Below are 19,511 nucleotides of genomic sequence, written 5' to 3' on the forward strand. Positions count from 1 at the left end.
TTAAATAAAGATGATGAAAAATTATAAAAAATTACACTTGCAGCCTACCTTGTGGCGCGTGGCTACAAACTTATAACAATACAGCTTATGCAACATTTTTTAATAAGAGACAATCACTTTCAAAGATAGTCTCCAAAGTCCCAATAATATATAGCTAATAAATCATGTGTGATCATATATTAAAATAATACTCTCTATGTACTATAAAAATTAATCGACCTATTTAATCATATATAAATGAACGAAAAAATTCACAATGAAATTTATATTTATACCCTAAAAAATTGTAAAACTTGAGAGTGTGAATTAGTTTAGCATAAAGGGTTGGATTTTGTAGGATGTAATCTTTAATTAATCTTTTTAACAATAAAAGAAGAATTAATATAATAATACAATAGTACAAAAATTTCCTAACAACAATTTTTTTTTGTTTACAATAGAACTTAAGATCGAACTTAGGACTTTATGCATACTACTCAAACCTCTCATTACTAGACTAAATCAAATGATTTTTCTTACAACAATTTAAATGATAAAAAAATTGTTTGTGTCAAGACACGAGTTTGAACTCTCAATTTTCTGTTTTACTTATTGTGTGATCAGGAATTGCGCCACTAAACTCTCTTGAAAAAGAAGTACAAATTATAATGTATAAAGCTAACAATATGTAATAATTTTTTTTTCACCACCAATATCTGACCAACTGAATCATCTCATATGGTTAGGAGGTCAGTGACATCAATTGGTTTCAGATCCCTCCGATCGCAGTTGCGGGGTAATATTTAATTTTCACTTTGGATTTATTTATTGGAGTTAGTCTTTAACGCGTGATTATATCTAGATAGAAATTATATATAGTCTCTCTCACATGACTCAAGAAAAATAATTGAAGCATGGAGAGGAAATAAGAGAGATAAAGATCATATAGAATCTAGGCATATATATAACTTAAGATTGAAATCTAAACACAATCTGATCCAGCTATGCAATTATTCCTAAGTTTTGTGATAATAATAGCTTAAAAAAGAGCATAGGAGATCTTATTTCTAAGCAAGGTTTTAAGGGATTTGCATATTAAAGCAAAATCCACCATCTACTCTTTATATCTCTAACTTTGATATATATATATAGAAGAATTTAGAACATGGATGGTATCAATTATTTTGGAGATTCTAACATGGGAAATGAAAGAGTGAGTGGATCTTCTTCAAAGAAAGGGAAGAAAAACAATCAAGATAAACCAAAGCAACCACAAAGAGGATTAGGTGTTGCTCAATTAGAAAAAATTAGATTACATGGTGAAATGGCTTATGGTTATCATCCTCCTCTACATAACCCTTATCCTTCTAATTTTATCAATGTAAGTCTCTCTCTCCCTCTCTCTCTCTCTCTCTCTCTCTCTCTCTCTCTCCCTTTGCTAAAATCAAACTACATAGTCTAGAAATTTTATTATAAATTATTTTTTAGTTATTTGTATATTTTGCTCACAATTATTATTTTTTACTTGGATTTGTTGAATTCATTAATTTCATGGAATTTTAATTAATTTGTTCTTGATGATCTTATGTAGGAAGATCCAAGAATACAAACACCATATTCATCAATACCATCGTCTTCTTTTTCTTATTCATCTTCATCTACATCATATACAACATCACATGGATTTCAACCAAACATTATGGTATGTATAATTTTTTGCTTTTTCTTGGATCCCAATTTTTATTTATGCTTTTAATGGTACTATATATTTCCTTTTTCATTCTTTTGTGATGAGTAGTTTTGCACATATTTTCATAATTAGTACTATATATGTGTTATTCTTAATTAGTACTAATTACTATAACTACAAAAACAGTATATTTATTTTGCTAGTCCCCAAAGCCAATCAAGGTAACTATTTTTCTAACCCTTGATTTTTCTTTCCTTTGTAGTAATATATATGAAATGACATGATATTTATCATCTTAATTATCTAATTCAAAAGTTTATATAGCATATCCAATAACCCTAAAAATATTGTTTTTGGATCTGAACTATATTTCTCATGGGTCTATATTGGTTGAATTTGAAAGTGCTAGTGTAGTACTAACCCTAAGAGATATAAGAAATCTATCATGTGGTTTATACTAGCTGAATAGAAATATCATCAAAGTAAAATTGAAAGGATTACAAAGATACATTATCCGATCACTACAAGAAACTTGACATATAGCGACAGCGAAATTCTGTTGATAAAGGTCGAAAATTTTTAGGTAGAGACCGTAAAACCTATATTGACAGACATTTTGTTCCGTGTATTTCAACTCGCTGTTAACCATGACCGAGATTGTATCTTTGCATAACATCTTAGTGAGTTAATTCACACATAGCCATTAAAAAGTTGTTTCTTGCGTAGATGGGCCTACCTCAATATGAAGGATCATCCATTGCATTTGGAGATTCTCAACCAATTGATTCAACAAGGTACTTAAAATTTTCCATCCCAATTATAGTTCCTTTGTCATTGATGATCAAAGCAAAATGTGTTAATTTGACTTAATCATAATGACTTTTGTTTCTTCTAATCTTTTTCTATATATACAATGATTTTTCACGATGAATTTCTTACTTATATGTTTCAATTCTTTATCTGAATTCAGATCATGGGAACATCCCAATGCCATTGTTCAATCCAACACAACTAAACCATTACTTAGCCTATATGTAAGGATTCATTTTAAGTGCTACTACTAGAAGAAAAAAATTGAAAAATAAAAATAGAGACAAAAAATATAAAGTTCGTCTACAAATTTGATGTCTCTAATTTTCAGCAAAATCAGAGATGAATTTTGTCCTTTTCTAACTCTATTTCCGTCACTATTTCAATTTTTTTAGTACTGCCTTCTTTTTATAAGAAACAGTTAATTTTTTAGGTTCATTGAATAACTGATATATTTGATCTATTATAGATAAAATATATCAATTATTTAAAAAATTTAAAAAATAAGTTGTTTATTATAAAAAAAAGACCGGAGACAGTATTTTATATCTCGATCATATATAAAACACATAAATAATATATCTAGCTTCAAAAAGTGTGCCTATAAATTCAAATAACATTCATTAAATTTGATTCTATATGATTAGGACTCACAATACATAGATACAAAGAAGCATAGAAGTGGTTCCACAAGCAGTCAAAACTCAGAATCAAGTGATAATCAAGAACCAGATTTGGAGCTAAGATTAGCTCTTTGATCTTCCATTATAGAAAAGAGTGGTGATTCTAGTAATTGTAATGCTTTTATTTACAATTAATTAAGAATTGCAAAAGCTTGCACAGTGAACAAGTCAGTGTGTTTGTTTTTAATTGAAGTTTCAATGTGTATTGAAAAATATATATAGATTGATTCATATTGCAATTTGCATGAAAAAACAATGCAAAAAATTTACGTTAGTTAGTGTGCAGAATCATGAATATATCTTCTTTTTTCAATTTTTTATTTATCTTTTGATAAGCATGAGTTTATATTCGTTAATGTGCAAAAGTGGTAAGATATCTTCTTTTTTAAATTTTTTATTTATTTTTTTATAAGCATTAGTTTATCTTCAATAATGTGCAAAAGTGTGAAGGAGTTGATATTTTATATGAAAGAAGTTAGAATTGAGAACATACTTCATATTTACTTAGCCAATATTAAATTGGATGCATGTTATTATTAGCTCATAAAAAAGTATTTTGTGCATATACTTTTATACACTTAGCCAATATTCAAATTTTATTGTGGTATAGTTACGTTCCCCTTGATCCAGACCTCGTTTCAAAAATACAGCGACGAGGTCAAGACAAAGCCGCCCTAGCAAGTGTATGAGCAACATTGTTCGTTTGCCGCTTAATAAACTTAACCATGAAATTTGGATTACATAGCAATATATTATTAATACTACATATAAGAGAGCAAAACTCGGAATTACCAACATATAAATGATGAGTTGCATCCACCAATGTCATCAATGCTTCTAGTAAGGCTATGGACTCCCCTTCTATCATATGGGGCAACTTCCATCCATCCAAGTAGTTTCTGCTAGTACGAACCGACCCATGTGATCATGTAAATACCATTATGTGCCGGTCTTATTAAGCTCTTTGTGGAATCCCGCATCAACATTACACTTATACTGTTGCAAATTTGCCTTGAAAACGTGAAGAAAAAACAACACTAGTCTGCTGTTTTCCGCCCCGGGCGAAAAACCTGTGCCCCGGGCAAAATTTGAAGCAGGAAAAAGGGGGCTCACTGTTTTGCCGCCCCAGGCGGAAATCTTAGTGCCTCGGGCGGAAATTACGCCTCAGGCGGAAAAAGCTGTGCCACAGGCGGAAAAGATTTGGGAAAAGGGTAGAATTAGGGTTGAAGTCTAATTCTTGCAAATCTTTTGTAGTGAATCTCGTTGTAATCAAGCTTTTCATTGATAGTGGAACGGAGAGTGGCTCTCTCCCCCAGAGTAGGTCGGTTTTGACTGAACTGGGTAAACAATTGCTTCGTGTTCTTTACAGTTTTATTGCTTATATTTTGTTCGTGATTATTATTGCTATTTCCACGTTTTGATTGCTTATTCGATTTGCTCCACACATCAAAAATTATTGGTGTGATTATTAAAGAATTCACAACAATTGGCGCCCACCATGGGGCAAAGGATCAAACGAATTAAGTATCATGGGTTCTAAGTGGGAGATTGAGAAGTTCACCGGTAAAAATGACTTCGGTTTGTGGAAGGTGAAGGTACGGGCAATATTAACACAACAAAAGTGTGTTGAAGCATTGTTGGGCATATCGAATATGCCAAATACTCTCTCCAACGCAGAAAAGAGCGAGATGAATGATAAGGCATTGAGTGTCATTATCTTGTGCCTCGCGGATAATGTGTTGAGGGAAGTAGCTAAAGAAAAAACTGTGGCGGCTATGTGGACCAAGCTGGATGCGTTGTATATGACGAAGTCTTTGGCACATAAGCAGTGTTTGAAAGAACGGTTGTTTTTCTTTCGAATGGTGGAGAACAAGCCTGTGGTGGAGCAACTTTCAGAGTTCAACAAGATCATTGACGACTTGGCGAACATTGACGTGAATTTGGAAGACGAGGACAAGGCCTTTCATTTGTTGTGTGCTTTACCCAAATCACTTGAAAATCTCAAGGATGCGTTGCTTTATGGCAAAGAAGGTACTATCACATTGGATGAAGTTCAATCGGCTTTGAGGACCAAGGAGTTGACAAAGTTGAGAGACTTGAGGGTTGATGATAGTGCGGAAGGGTTAAATGTGATGAGGGATAGAAGTGAGAACGACGGTAGAGGAAAGGGGAAGAAATATGGATCAAAGTCTAGGCCAAAAGGTGATAATGGTGGCAAGTTCAGATGCTTCTATTGTCAGGATCCGGGTCACTTCAAGAAGGACTGTCCTCAGAGAAGGGGCAGCGGTAGTTCGTCAGCTCATGTTGCCGTTGATGAGGAGGAAGGCTATGAGAGTGCGGGAGCACTCATAGTCACCAGTTGACACTCATAGCTTGCTGATCAGCCTGGAGAGGCGGTGGTAATAATACTCAACATCAGCCTGGAGAGGCGGTGGTAATAATACTCAACATCGGCCTGGAGATGCGGTGAAATAATACTCAACATCAGCCTGGAGAGGCGGTGGTAAGAATACTCAGTTACAAGGTGGAAGACATAGTGGATATACCGGTTTAAGGCTTTGGTGGAGGAATCTCAGTTTGAGGTGGAGGTATACCAAAGTGGTATGGCTATGGAGACCTTGTGTGGAAGCAACGGTGATCAAGCTTGGTAACTTGTTAGACTGCTGGAGGTAGTTGGACACAAGGAGAGTTTGAGGTTGCAGCTTGTGAAACCACCTAAAAATTCCAAGGTTGGTTGGAGGCAAGCATATCTTCAAGAGTACGGAAAGCTACAATCCGGGGTTTGAAGAGGGTATGGTTTAGCTTGTGTATTGTCCTAAAAATCCAAGGGCAATTGGAGGCAGGCATTTTTCGGGAGTACGGAGAGGTAGACTCCGGGGGCCGAAGAGGGTATGGTGTAAACAAGTGGAGAGAGCAACACGGTGGTTGATGGGAAATTGGCATCACCATCGTTTTAAAGGCAAGGTGGAGATTGTTGCAAATTTGCCTTGAAAACGTGAAGAAAAAACAACACTAGTCTGCTGTTTTCCGCCCCGGGCGAAAAACCTGTGCCCCGGGCGAAATTTGAAGCAGGAAAAAGGGGGCTCACTGTTTTGCCGCCCCAGGCGGAAATCTTGGTGCCTCAGGCGGAAATTACGCCTCAGGCGGAAAAAGCTGTGCCTCAGGCAGAAATCGCTGCAGGGTATTTAAAGGGTCACGTTTTCTGTTTTTTCAGAGCAAGTTTTGAGGGTTTCTTTCACCAAAACGGCGGCTAGGGTTAAGAGGGTTACTCTTGGTTCATCTCTAGGTTTTGGGTGTTGATTCTTTCATCTTGTAATCACTTATCATTGAAATCTCTTGGTCACGGGAAGAGATTTGGGAAAAGGGTAGAATTAGGGTTGAAGTCTAATTCTTGCAAATCTTTTGTAGTGAATCTCGTTGTAATCAAGCTTTTCATTGATAGTGGAACGGAGAGTGGCTCTCTCCCCCAGAGTAGGTCGGTTTTGACTGAACTGGGTAAACAATTGCTTCGTGTTCTTTACAGTTTTATTGCTTATATTTTGTTCGTGATTATTATTGCTATTTCCACGTTTTGATTGCTTATTCGATTTGCTCCACACATCAAGGATTATTGGTGTGATTCAATCCGAATTCACAACATATACCATCCAAGACTCGGTTTCTGCCAATTCATTTGCTGCTTCTGCTATTTGGTATGTCTACCTTGCTGCACATGTTGTATCGAAAACCATTCTTCCCAAAGATGTTGAGCCTTGAATCCTAAGTTGCGTCCCATTTCGTGAGCGTCATTCCAATTGTTCCATAGCATCCAAACTAACATAGCGGCAGAGTGGAGTCGAATAAACGTTCGGTTTGGTTTGTCGTTGGTCTCACTGGATAACGTACATTGTCACATTTTAAAACCTTCCTTACAGGAAATAGATTGGAGCAGAAGGGTTGCAAAAGAGCTATGTTGATTTTGTACTTTCTTTTTTTTTTTTTTTACTGCAGTGGCTACTTGTACTATATAATTAATCTTTGTTGTTCCAAAAAGAACAATTAGTCCAAATTATACTATGTTGTATCTGAAAAAATGTAAGGATATTCTAACCATCTAAAATCTAGATTACAAATGAGTATCCAAATGACCATAAACTAACGAAGAATGTAATCTATTGGATTCACAAAAAACTGATAAAATATGCAAGAATTCTTGAAATTCCATAAATTTAACTTCACAGAATATTTCAGAATTTTTTAAAAATTTATCATTGAAACAATAAATATTACTTAAAAAGATTTAAATTACCATAAAAAATTTCATTGCCTCAAAATATTCATTCATCCAAATATAATCATAGGATGGGTAGGAGGGAAACATGTTTGTGTAGATTTGACTGGAGTTTTTCCATTTGTGGGACTGAGAGTCGGAGATTTTACTGTTTGACAGGCAACCCTCAAAGCGGCTTCAAGCAAAATGATTAAACATGAGAAAACGTGTTCCGACAATCAACACGTTTTTATACCATTTGCATTTGACACTTTTAGCTTTCTAGCACCAAAGGCTGTAGACCTTCTAAAAAGGGTTCAAAGGATCATGCATAGTAATTTGTCGCATAGGTCTATAGATGTAGTTTTTCAAACATTGAGTACTACTGCTATACATAAAAGTTTATCGGCACAACTTATTGTCCATCTACCTTTTGTTCACGTGTAATTATCTTATGTATAATATGAAATTCTGACACACTGTAGACAGATGTTTCACACGATGTTCCAACACATGTCACAACACCTGACCGACATAACACTATGAACAATAAAAACAATAAACAACAGGAAAATAAATAACACGGATTATTTGTTAACCCAGTTCGGTGCAACGTCACCTACTCTGGAGGCTACCAAGTCAGGAAGAAATCCACTATGATAATGTTTGTTCAAAGCCCTCAGCAAACACTCCCGTTTACGACTTCTCACATAACCACTACTCGTGTTAACTTCTACCTAGGAACTCCTAGATATGAGATCTCATCTCACTCTCCTCAATCACACAACCCGTGATTACAAACGATAACAATCAGTATGGAGATACACTCCGAGAAACAAATCAACTTCGTACTTCAAAGCTTAGGAGCGATTCACAAGATACAACTCAATAAAACACAGTCCTACAAAAGCATCAAGGTGATACTAGAGAGGCCCACAATTAACAATGAACAATTGAAAGTCTAAAACCCTAAATACTCAATTTGTGAACGACGATTTCAGTGAGTAAAATAGGTTATGTGTTTTCCTTTATATAATACGAACTTCACGGGCTTTGCGCTTCAACAGAACACAGCTGGCCATCGCAAATTTCCTTGAGTTAATTTGGATTAAATCAAAATATATTTGTTTCATATCTTTTGTTGACAGCTAGAGCTGTCAAATGGGCCGGCCTGGTCTGGCCCGGCCCGGCCCGGGGAGGCCCGAACATTTAAAGGGTCTGGCCTGGCCCGGCCCGTTAACATTATGGCCCGGCCCGTTATGTCCGGCCCGATAAACAAAAGCCTACATGGCCCGATGGGCCGGCCCATTAATTTTATTTTATTTTTTAGCATTTTTTTTTTGACAAAAGCAGAATTTTTTTAAAAAAATGTATGAATGACACACAAATTAGTATTCATAAAATAAAATGGGTATCATGATTTTATGAGATAATAAATAATGCAAAATATCCACGCAAAAGTCAAAAGATAATAAATTCACAAAGTGCACCCTCAAAGCTAATAAATTTCAAGCTTACATCACAAACTAAACTTTTAACCTAACAATTTAAAATGCATAACGTAAATTATAAATTAAATAACTTCTCGGCCTTAGTCTCTTCTTGAACACTTGATTTTTCATACAATGGTATCTCCTCGACTTCTGGTATATCTGCAATTCATAATACACGATAACTTGATAAGTCAACAACTAAAAAGCAAATTGCAAATAAAACAAAAAGATTATTAATTAAACTTACCAGAAGGTCTGATTTCCTTAAAATCATGCAACCAATTACGTGTACAAATGAGAGCTTGCACAGTTTCTGGGAGTAAGCAATTCCTATACTTATTTAAGATACGGCCTCCGATACTAAAAGAAGATTCAGAAGCCACCGTTGTGATTGGGATGCTTAAAATGTCACACGCCATTATTGCAAGTTGAGGAAATCGAATACTATTTGACTTCCAATATTGAAGAATATCCACATCATCATCCAGAAGACACTTTTCATCCAAGTATATTTCAAGTTCAGACTTACCATCATTTGAGATCTGTTGTATCTTTTCTTGACGGTATTCCTAGAATTAGACATACGAAAAATATTTAAATTAAACTTAAATAGAATATAATCAGCCTCATTCATGAAGAAAAAAAATGCAAGAAGTACTAAGAAGGCAACACAACAATTATTTAACAACAACAGTAGAAATAAATACAACAGTAGAATTAACTCTTCTTTTTTTTTGGTACATGAGAATTAACTTATAGTAACTTTTATTTTGATTTTTCTAAGGGAAACATATTAACATATTAATGACACCAACACAACACTTATTTGATACATTTACTACTAATTAGACTTTAATTATAGAATTAACACATTTACTATTATTTAAACTTTTAACTATCTGACTTACAATAGTAGAAATAAGTATCTGACTTACAATAGTAGAAATAAGTACTTTCATAAGGATTTAAAACAATTTATAAACCTTACCTTCATAAACGATGTATTCTTCAATGGTTGGTCAATTGAGTGAGAATGAGTGTTTCTTGATGAACTAGCTAAAGATGAGCTTGCTGGAACCATGTCTTGTTTATATGCATCAAAGAGATCAAGCAAACCATCCTTCACTTTTTTAATTTTGTCTTCATAATTACTTGGGTAAAGTTTCTTAAAGCAAAATGTCAAAAAGTTCAACTTTGATGTTGGATCAAGAACATTTCCAAGTGAAAGAGTAACTGAATATTCACTCCAAAAAGTTTTTTGTCATATTATTATTATTATTATTATTAGCGGCCAGTGTCAGTTTGTGTGATCCACATTTTCTATTTTGCCTTATGTTTTGGTGAGTTTGTTAATAAAAGATTTTTACAGCTAAAAAAAAAGACGCGTATTATGTTATGGTGAGTTTGTTAATAAAAGTTTTTTGCTGCCCAAAAAAAAAATTAAGGGTATTGTTGTTATTATGAAAAGTTCACACCAAATTTTTTTGTATCCTCTTTATACATAGGTATAGATTTCCACCTCGTATCTCAGTATTTTATATCTACTTCTAATATAATCAAATTAATTACTACCAAAGTTACTAATTTATCCTTAGTAGTTTTAACTATATTCCAAGTTTTATATCCTTCATTGTAATTTCACAACAAAAAAATATAGAAAGAATATAAGATAAATACAATAAAAACATGATATGCTTAGAAATATGAATAAAACAGATTATAGATAGGAACAAAACACAAATAATAACAATAAAACGATAATTTGTTTTAAAAAAAATAATAAAACGACAAAACTAATAAAAAAGATTATATATAATTTATGCGTAAAAATAGGATCAAAATATAACAATAAAAAAATTATAGAGTTTTTTAAAATATTTTTTAAATTTTTTAAGGGGCCGGCCCAGAAGCCCATGGGCCGGCCCATGACGGCCCATGAAAAAGCCTGGCCCGATAAGGTCTGGCCCGATAAGGCCCGGCCCGCTAAAGTCTGGCCCGATAAGGTCTGGCCCGATAGGCCTAATAGGCCGGCCCAATAGCCCAACCCATTTTGACAGCTCTATTGACAGCTAGTTACAATCCTAAAATTTCTCACTTTAAAAGAACGACTCGTATCTTGGCGCACAAGCAAGCGGGAGTTTATCCTTCAAACAAATCTTTTATATTTTAAAATCAAATATTTTATTCCTTAATATTTTATGCAAATCTTAAGGAACAAGTAACCATGTAAACCGTCTTCTGAAGATTCCAAAACCACGTGTGTCTTGGTGTATAAGTTAGCACAAAACAATTCTTCAACCATATCTCAAAATATTGCGCGCAAAAATAAAACACTTAATGACGTGAAAACAGAGTACCCAGATGTTGTTCCCACATGTTGCGACATCTGGTCCAACATCTTACTAATATATTTGTTTTAGCAAAATGAATCCAACACAAATATCTTACATAATACATAAAAATCATAGGATTAGAAGAATATTAAAACAAAATACATTTTTTAGGGGCGTAGCTCCTTGATTACTATGGACTGTTTAGATACAGAAAATATAGAATGTACATTCCACCAACAAATTTAATAATGAAAGAATTAGAGAGTATTTTATTTTCCAATAATAAATTGGTTCAACGGTACTTAAGAGTATAAGTTTGAATCGGTTTATCATTGTTTTTTTTTTCTGCGAAGTTGTTGAATCAGCTCAGCACTTATTTCTCTCTTGTACTTATTTTGATTCCTTTTAATCGCTAATTCGATCGTGGATTGGCTTCTCATCGGTAGACTCACAAAATTTATCAGACCATTTTACTCAATTTACTTACTCATCAGGCGGTCTTCGTAAGCGTCGATCTTTTTTGCAACTCATTTGGCTCTTATGTGTGTGGGTTGTATGAAGTGAAAGAAATCAGAGACCCTTTAGAAATTCAAAGTGTTTTCTACCTCAACTGTTGGACAAGGTTAAATTATATTCTTGTCGGTGGTTGAAGACATTGAACATCAATCTAGCTTCAATCTAGCCTTTCATGTTGTTACTTGGTTTTAACATTTTATAATCTTTTCCGGTCTTTTCGGCACGTTTTGTGCAAACGAGACTTTTTGGTTAATATATATATTCGAGAAAAAAGAATATGCACTGACAGTGTAAAATTACACTGTCAACCAATATCAACTATGTTTTCAGCCACATCACCCCACTAAACCTCAATTTCTTAATATGATGTGGAAGAATCCTTCATTCTTATTGGTTGTCAATGTAAAATTAATTTACACTGACGGTGCGTAGTCTTTAAACTCTATTTGGATTTAATTTAAATACACCGATGGTGTAAAATAATTTTACACTGTCAATCAATACCAACAATATTTTCCGCCACATCACCTCATTTCACCCCACTTTCTTGATATGACATGGCAAAATGGTAGTTGTTTATTGGACGATTGTGTAAAACTATTTTACACCGTCGGTGCATATCAATTAAACTCCTTTTATTTTGGCTGAAAATTTTTATTTAATTCCAGTATTTTAATTTTAGAACTAATTTTGTAATTAACGATATAAGTTTGACTCAATATGAAAATTTAATATGATATTTTAGCTTATTATCAATTTGGACCAACACCATATTCTCTATACTCCAAGGCCCAAACCCAATAGTACATGAAGGGGTGAATTGAGAAAGGAAAATAAATCAAATTTTCCACTAAAAAAAATGAGGCCTAATTATTTTAATATAAAAAAAATACATATTTCTCCGTACAAATTATTAGGCCTAAAATAGAAGAGTTATTTTTTGCGCACCACCGATTCTCACGCGCCTCTTAAAATGACTAAAATATACTCATCTTACTATTTAGATAGTGAATTTAGTTCACTGTGTATATAGCAAGTGGTAGTTTTTTTTTACCCAACTCCAATGTTTGCACTTGTCACGCCCTCCAGACAAAATAACATTAATTTGAAAATAAAATAGTGTTCGCTACTTATAATGCGAATACTTTCACCCAGTTCACTACCTAAAATGTGAATGCCCTTCATATATATATATATATATATAGTCTGCCCCACGACCTTCCTATACTTTCACATGTCTTAAGTAAAGCCAAAAATACATTAAAGCAAATAAAGACTATTAAACAACTTTGTACCCAAAAATAAAAGACTTTTAAAGAACTAAGCGTGTGTTTGGTTCTGCGGCGGAGAGAATTGATTTTGGCAGAATTGATTCTGTAAAATTGATTCTGGCCAAAATTGATTTTAAGCTGAAGTGGTTTATGTTTGGATATATTCATGAAAAAGTGAGTTGAACAAAAAATTTGAGTGTAAAAATCAATTCTAGAATCAGAAGCTACGATTTCTAGCTTCAAGTAGAATCAATTCTGGAGGCAGAATCAATTCTACTTTTGAGAAACCAAACAAGTCAGAATCAATTCTACACGTCCAGAATCAATTCTGGATGCTCCAGAATTGAAACCAAACATACACTAAGTATATCAACAATTACTCTCCCTTAAATCCTCTTGGGTTGGTATAGTCGAGTTGGCTAAATGGCCCCGCAAGTAGGCGGTGAGATTGATCTCCACGAATTAGTCCGTCTTTGGATCGGATACCGAGTTTTAAAAAAAAATCAATTAGTCCCCCTTAATTGATCTCCACGAAGTAAGTGGGTTCCAATGTTATGCATACTTTGTAGCTATCAAATATTGTTTGATGTATATGGCTAGCTATACATTATACATTTGCCACATGAATTGGAAGGTGCATATTGTTTTTGTCACAAAATCAAAAAGCCTTCTATTCTTTATACTAGAATTCCCTAAACAGAAAATTAAGGGGGGCTCTCCAATAAACAAGGCGAAAATATCAATTTCCTATATTTAAGCAAATGTCTAATCCAATCAATGGCTATGTTAAAGCCCAAATGAAAGGTTTATTACACATAAACCAAACCTAAAACACATAAATTAACTAGACATGACAAAAACTCTTATGTCTTTATGAGCATAATCAAAGACGCTGAAAAAAAATCATCACAAAAAATGACAATATGTCACAAAGTTATTTTGATTGTTACAATTGTGATTATCACATCAATGTTCTTTGGTGTGGAAGCTAAAATAAAAAGAAATAAACCAAAGTTTGATATTCCAATTGATCCACAAAACCAAGGAATAGCAAAGCCTGATATTGATATAAATTCTATTGGAAGTTGGGAGGTGCTTTCACAAAATTCAGGTGTATCTGCCATGCAAATTAATTTGATACCAACAAATAAAGTTATTGTATATGATGCTACAATTTATCGTCTCTCTAGACTCTTATATCCACCTGGGGTACCATGTGTTCCTTTCATAGATGATAGGACAAAAGAAAATAAAATTGATTGTTTTGCTCATTCAATGGAATATGATCTTGCTACAAATCAAGCTAGGGCACTCAAGGTTGGTGTCATTTATTGGTTGAATATATTTTTATTTAGTACTATAAAAATTAAAATAGTTTGAATTATGGAAAAAAACCTCCATATTTCATGTCTGACAGTGTCTCGAAATTACCTCTAGCATAATGAACTCATGGAAAAACCTCGTTATAAAAAACACACACATAAAATATCCTTAACATGTGAGTATTAAATAGGTATAGCATATTAGAGGGATATGGCTCCCTTGCCGTTAGAATTTGACGCATTCACGCATTTAGAACATCGATTGTCATCTGATTGAAATCGAACAGTATTCTATATTCAAGTTTGGTATTTTGAATTATAAAATATAAACTTTGTTTTTTAGATTGTCTGATCTTTATTGAACAGTTAACAATCTCTCAAATGCGTGAATGCGACATTTTTATCGTAGCTATACCATATTAGAGGGGTATGGCTACTTTGCAATTGGAATTTGTCGCATTCACACATTCAGAACATTGATTGTCGTTTAATCGAGATCAGATACTATATTCAAATGTGGCATTTTGAAATATAAAATAAAGGATAAACTTTGTTTTTTAGATTGTCTGATCTTTATCGAACAACTAGCAATCTCCCAAATGCCTGAAATGTGGCATGGAATCCAATTTGATCTTGGAGGCCCACAAATGTGATGAGTTGAAATCTGTGGTGCAGGTAACGGCAGACCCATGGTGCTCATGTGGAGGGCTTGCACCTGATGGGACCCTCGTAAGTGTTGGTGGTTTCCTAGATGGAATAAGAACCATTAGATACTATGGTGGTCCTGCTTGCAATGGCAACAACAACTGTGATTGGAGGGAATATAATGGTGCAATGAATGAAGATAGATGGTATGTACATATACTATTACAATTTTAATATTGTGTCTAACTCATCGTTACAACATCGATTTGTAAAAAAAAAAATGTTTATACTTAAAAACTTGTTTTCAGATATTATCGTTTTAATGTAAGATTCTTAACCTTTTACACGTAAAATTGAACAAATGAAGTGTGTTTTAAATGACCCAATAGTAATGACATGATAGTACAACGGTACCATTAAATTGATTTTTATTTTTATTTTTTTAAATGGCAAAATCAATCAATATATAATCGAAAAATAAATCCAATATAAAAATTTAAGGAATATAAGCAATAGTCCAAAAACTAAAGGAAAAAAACTCAAAAAATAGAACCAAATGACAAAAATAAATTTAATTGTTAAGCATTCTCGCCTTCTCCGTGCAAAAGTATTTCACACGTTCATCTAATTACATTACACCATGTAGATATTTTAGAGACAAAATCCTCTACGGCACCAGGGACGGAGCTAGAAGAGAGACCAATAGAGGTCATGGTCCCCCCTAAATATTTTTGAATATTTTTTTGATACTACTATGTTATTATATTATTGACTTAATTTTACTTTTGATCCCCCTATTTTATTAAACTCATAAAAATGATCTTTTTTTTATTCAAATTTTTGGCTCTTTTTTATATTTGGTGTATATTTGTTCTCAGCATATGTTTTTCCAACTAAAAATACTAGTATTTTTGTACCAAAAAAGGTGATTTATTGCCCCAATTAATAATGAATACAATAAAAAAATCTTTTTTGAGATTAGAACTCGCCTTTTATGATGTAAAAAGTCGCAATTTTTATAGCAAAGTGCATAAATTAAAACCAAAATTACAATATACATATAAAAATAAAGGCCAAAAAGTTCGACTTAAAAAAATGGTCTATAAAATGCGATTCACAATATTAGCTTTAAATTTATCTTACAATTTGGTATATATATCATGCTTTCAAAATTTATTTTTTTTTACTAACTTATATTTTTAAACTCGGTCTCCCTTAAGCTAAATTTATGGCTCCGTCCCTATACGGCGCAATTTACACACAAGAGGCAGCTCAGTTTAGATCTCCCCCATCCAATTTTTTTAGTAATTTGACCACTGCAAAAATGAAATGAGTGGCTGAGATGGCGCTGAAGATAAATTGCCCTGAAGAGGATCTCCTCTCATATTTTAAGAGATAAAATATGATATGATTTGATGCATGTATAAAACTTAATGTTGCTTCATTGTTTTATTGTTGTTTCAATAGGTATGGAACTCAAGTAATCCTTCCAACTGGAGAATTCATTGTAGTAGGAGGACGTAGAGCCTTTAGCTATGAATACATCCCAAGACAAGAAGGCCAAAGACCTACAAAACCCTACTTCTTCCCATTCCTTTATGAAACTTCTGACATTGATGAAAACAATCTTTATCCTTTTGTTCATCTCTCAACTGATGGAAACCTTTTCATTTTCTCGAATAATCGTTCGTTACTCCTTAACCCTACCACAAATAAAATTGTCCGAACCTATCCGATCCTTATCGGAGGTTCCCGAAATTATCCGGCTTCCGGCATGTCTGCCATCCTCCCTATAAATCTAGCTACCGCTGACGACAAAAATCCGGTAGTCAAGGCTGAGGTCATTGTTTGTGGTGGCAACGCTCCTGATGCTTTCTTTATGGCTGAACAAAAGAAATATTACAATCCTGCTCTCAATGATTGTAACAGGTATTAATTGAAAATCAATCTTCCTTAACCAATATTTTACATATCATATAGATTGATTTATATATAGTATAGAAATTTTGTATCTCTGGTGTAAATTATATACTAATGTTTTCGAATCGATCAATAAGTATCATCATCGTATCTAATCTGATATAATGGTGAAACTTATTGATCCAATAGTAAAAATTAACTTATGCATGATACATATCTCACTTGCGCATCATAGAATTCACTTACTTTTCATTCAAAATAGAACTTCTCTAATAAATTTAAATTATTCTTAACGAAGACTTGTATATACAAATCTATTAAATTCTTTACATTACTACATTATTATTTTTTAAAAAACTTGATATCCCGCCTAAGGACAGACATTTTTTTATTATAACATTTGTAATACTGACACTTCTGATCAAATGTATGTTCTGTGTCTGATTGTAAAAACACTGACATGTATAATTACATTCTGATCATGTAATTTTCTCAAATTAAATTATTATCAATATCGATGTGTCTGAATTCTGATGTTTGTGTTTGTTGCGGTGTTTCTTAGATTATAACTATATATTTGTTTTCATTAAAAACAGGATGGTAATCACAGATACAATCCCAAAATGGGAAAAGGAATACATGCCATCAGGAAGAACAATGGGAGATTGTCTAATCCTCCCTAATGGACAACTTTTATTCATCAATGGTGCACAAAAAGGAACAGCTGGATGGTGGGATGCTGATGCTCCAAACCTAACACCAGTATTATATTATCCAGAAAAACCACAAGGTCAAAGGTTTAAGGAATTGAAACCATCACAAATATCAAGAATGTATCATTCAACTTCAGCATTATTACCTAATGGAAAAATTTGGGTAGCTGGAAGTAACACTCATGATACATATAAAGATGTAGATAGATTTCCAACTGAGACTAGAGTTGAAGGATTTTCTCCACCTTATTTGGATGCAAATTATGATCAATTTAGACCAGTAATTGATGAAATATATTCATCAAAAAATTTCAGGCATGGTCATAGATTTGAGACATTATTTAGAATTCAAGATGTGAATACTACTAATGAGTTAGTTATGAATGACATTAAGGTTACTATGTATTTTCCACCTTTTACTACTCATGGGTTTAGTATGAGTCAAAGACTTGTAGTTGTCAAGACAAGAGGTATGTTCAAAAATATGCAAGGGGTTTTTAGTATCGAATCATTGGCGCCGATTGCTCAACATGCTCCTCCTGGATATTACATACTCTATGTAGTTCACCGTGGCGTGCCTAGCAAGGGAATGTGGGTTCACATCCAGTAGAGATTTTTGAGTGAAATGATTATGCATAGCACGCCGCAGAATCATTAGATCTAAGAAAGGGAGAGAAATAAATTTAGAATTTGTTTTTTCTCGGATGTAATGATTTTCGCATTGTGATGCATAATACAGCAGGTGTAGATGATTCAAACATCTTGAAGCACTGACAAATATTTTTTGATAGTATTTTTTTTGGAAAACTACCCAAAACTTTTACTTAGTTTTGTGTTACATATGTATATTTTTTAGGTAATTGAATTGTAGTTTTTTTTAATTGTTTTAATGTACAGAATATTTTTGATGTAACTATTAGTAATGTAAAGTTAATTTGCAGCACAAAAACTGTTGGGACCAAAATCATTATTTATCTTTTTTTTAACTCAATGTTAGTGTAGTGTAGGTGTGGAGCAACTTTTTGGTCTTGTACATTTTGGCTTATATATATTATATATATAATCCATTTATCAATGTTTGATTCAGAGGTCAAGGCCATGTTTTTGGCCATGTTTGAATTTTTTTTCTCTATGGGTGACTAAAATATGAAATAGTAACTCAAACAAGATAGAACTTTTATATAACGTCCCGAAATTTAGAACTATTTCCATTATTGAAATTTAGTTAATTTTAATTATTTTGATGTGCTAATTAATTAAAGGGAATTTAGAGTAGAGGAGACGAGATAGTAAAATTAAATAATTTAGTTATAATTAGAGGATCTTTAGTAAATAAATTAAATAAGAGGAGTAAATAATAAATAATTAGAAATAAAAACAGAATTTTTATAACTTGGAGAGAAATTGACCTAAGTTGTTGTGACAAATTAGGATTGCCCACGAATTTACCAAAATAGAAAATTAGAAAACAAGTGAAGAGATGAAAGAGAGAGTCACCAAACATAGAGACATAGGAAGGAAAAAGGGGAAAGACCAAAACTCATGGGAGTTCACCGCAAATCCAAGTAAGGGATTTAACTATCATCTAAGTTTGTGAGTTTTAATAATGTGGGTGTGGTCTTTCCTTTTCTTTGCTGCTATGCGAGTTGTTATTGTTTATGTTATGTCGAATTGAATTCTTATGTTATGATTATATTGTTGTATTTGTGTGCTCTTGTGTGATCGGAATTCGTGTTCTATGTTGTTAAAGAGTTCGAACGCATCCTCTTGAGTTTTCCATTATAACTAAATTATTTAATTTTACTATCTCGTCTCATGTGCTCTAAATTCTCATTAATTAATTAGCATATCAAAATAATTAAAATTAACTAAATTTCAATAAAAGAA

General features: G+C 33.1%; 3 protein-coding genes across 4 annotated transcripts; 2 read left to right on the forward strand and 1 right to left on the reverse strand.

Moving 5' to 3' along the window:
* Positions 1-883: 883 nt before the first annotated feature.
* On the forward strand, positions 884-3,436 carry LOC123884690 (protein SPEAR3). 2 transcript variants are annotated; one of them, XM_045933855.1, is made up of 6 exons: positions 884-1,360; positions 1,571-1,681; positions 2,396-2,463; positions 2,640-2,703; positions 3,127-3,256; positions 3,330-3,436. In XM_045933855.1, exons 1-5 carry the CDS (start codon positions 1,145-1,147, stop codon positions 3,235-3,237), a joined length of 570 nt encoding a protein of 189 aa, XP_045789811.1. In that variant the 5' UTR covers positions 884-1,144; the 3' UTR covers positions 3,238-3,256; positions 3,330-3,436. The 2 variants fall into 2 exon arrangements, with proteins under 2 accessions (XP_045789811.1, XP_045789810.1); XM_045933854.1 differs by having other exon boundaries at positions 3,127-3,436.
* A 5,435-nt stretch (positions 3,437-8,871) lies between these two features.
* LOC123885589 (zinc finger BED domain-containing protein DAYSLEEPER-like) lies at positions 8,872-10,017 on the reverse strand. The gene is made up of 3 exons (XM_045934874.1): positions 9,893-10,017; positions 9,152-9,473; positions 8,872-9,063 (listed from the first exon to the last, which is right to left on the reverse strand). The coding sequence occupies exons 1-3, from the start codon at positions 9,983-9,985 to the stop codon at positions 8,978-8,980; spliced, it is 501 nt and encodes a 166-aa protein (XP_045790830.1). The 5' UTR covers positions 9,986-10,017; the 3' UTR covers positions 8,872-8,977.
* Positions 10,018-13,939: 3,922 nt separating this feature from the next.
* Positions 13,940-18,699, forward strand: LOC123884630 (aldehyde oxidase GLOX1-like). The gene is made up of 4 exons (XM_045933771.1): positions 13,940-14,341; positions 15,022-15,197; positions 16,459-16,920; positions 17,508-18,699. The coding sequence occupies exons 1-4, from the start codon at positions 13,940-13,942 to the stop codon at positions 18,232-18,234; spliced, it is 1,767 nt and encodes a 588-aa protein (XP_045789727.1). The 3' UTR covers positions 18,235-18,699.
* The last annotated feature ends 812 nt before the right edge of the window (positions 18,700-19,511 follow it).

Source organism: Trifolium pratense, linkage group LG5, assembly GCF_020283565.1.
Source record: "Trifolium pratense cultivar HEN17-A07 linkage group LG5, ARS_RC_1.1, whole genome shotgun sequence".
Classification (NCBI taxonomy): domain Eukaryota; kingdom Viridiplantae; phylum Streptophyta; class Magnoliopsida; order Fabales; family Fabaceae; genus Trifolium; species Trifolium pratense.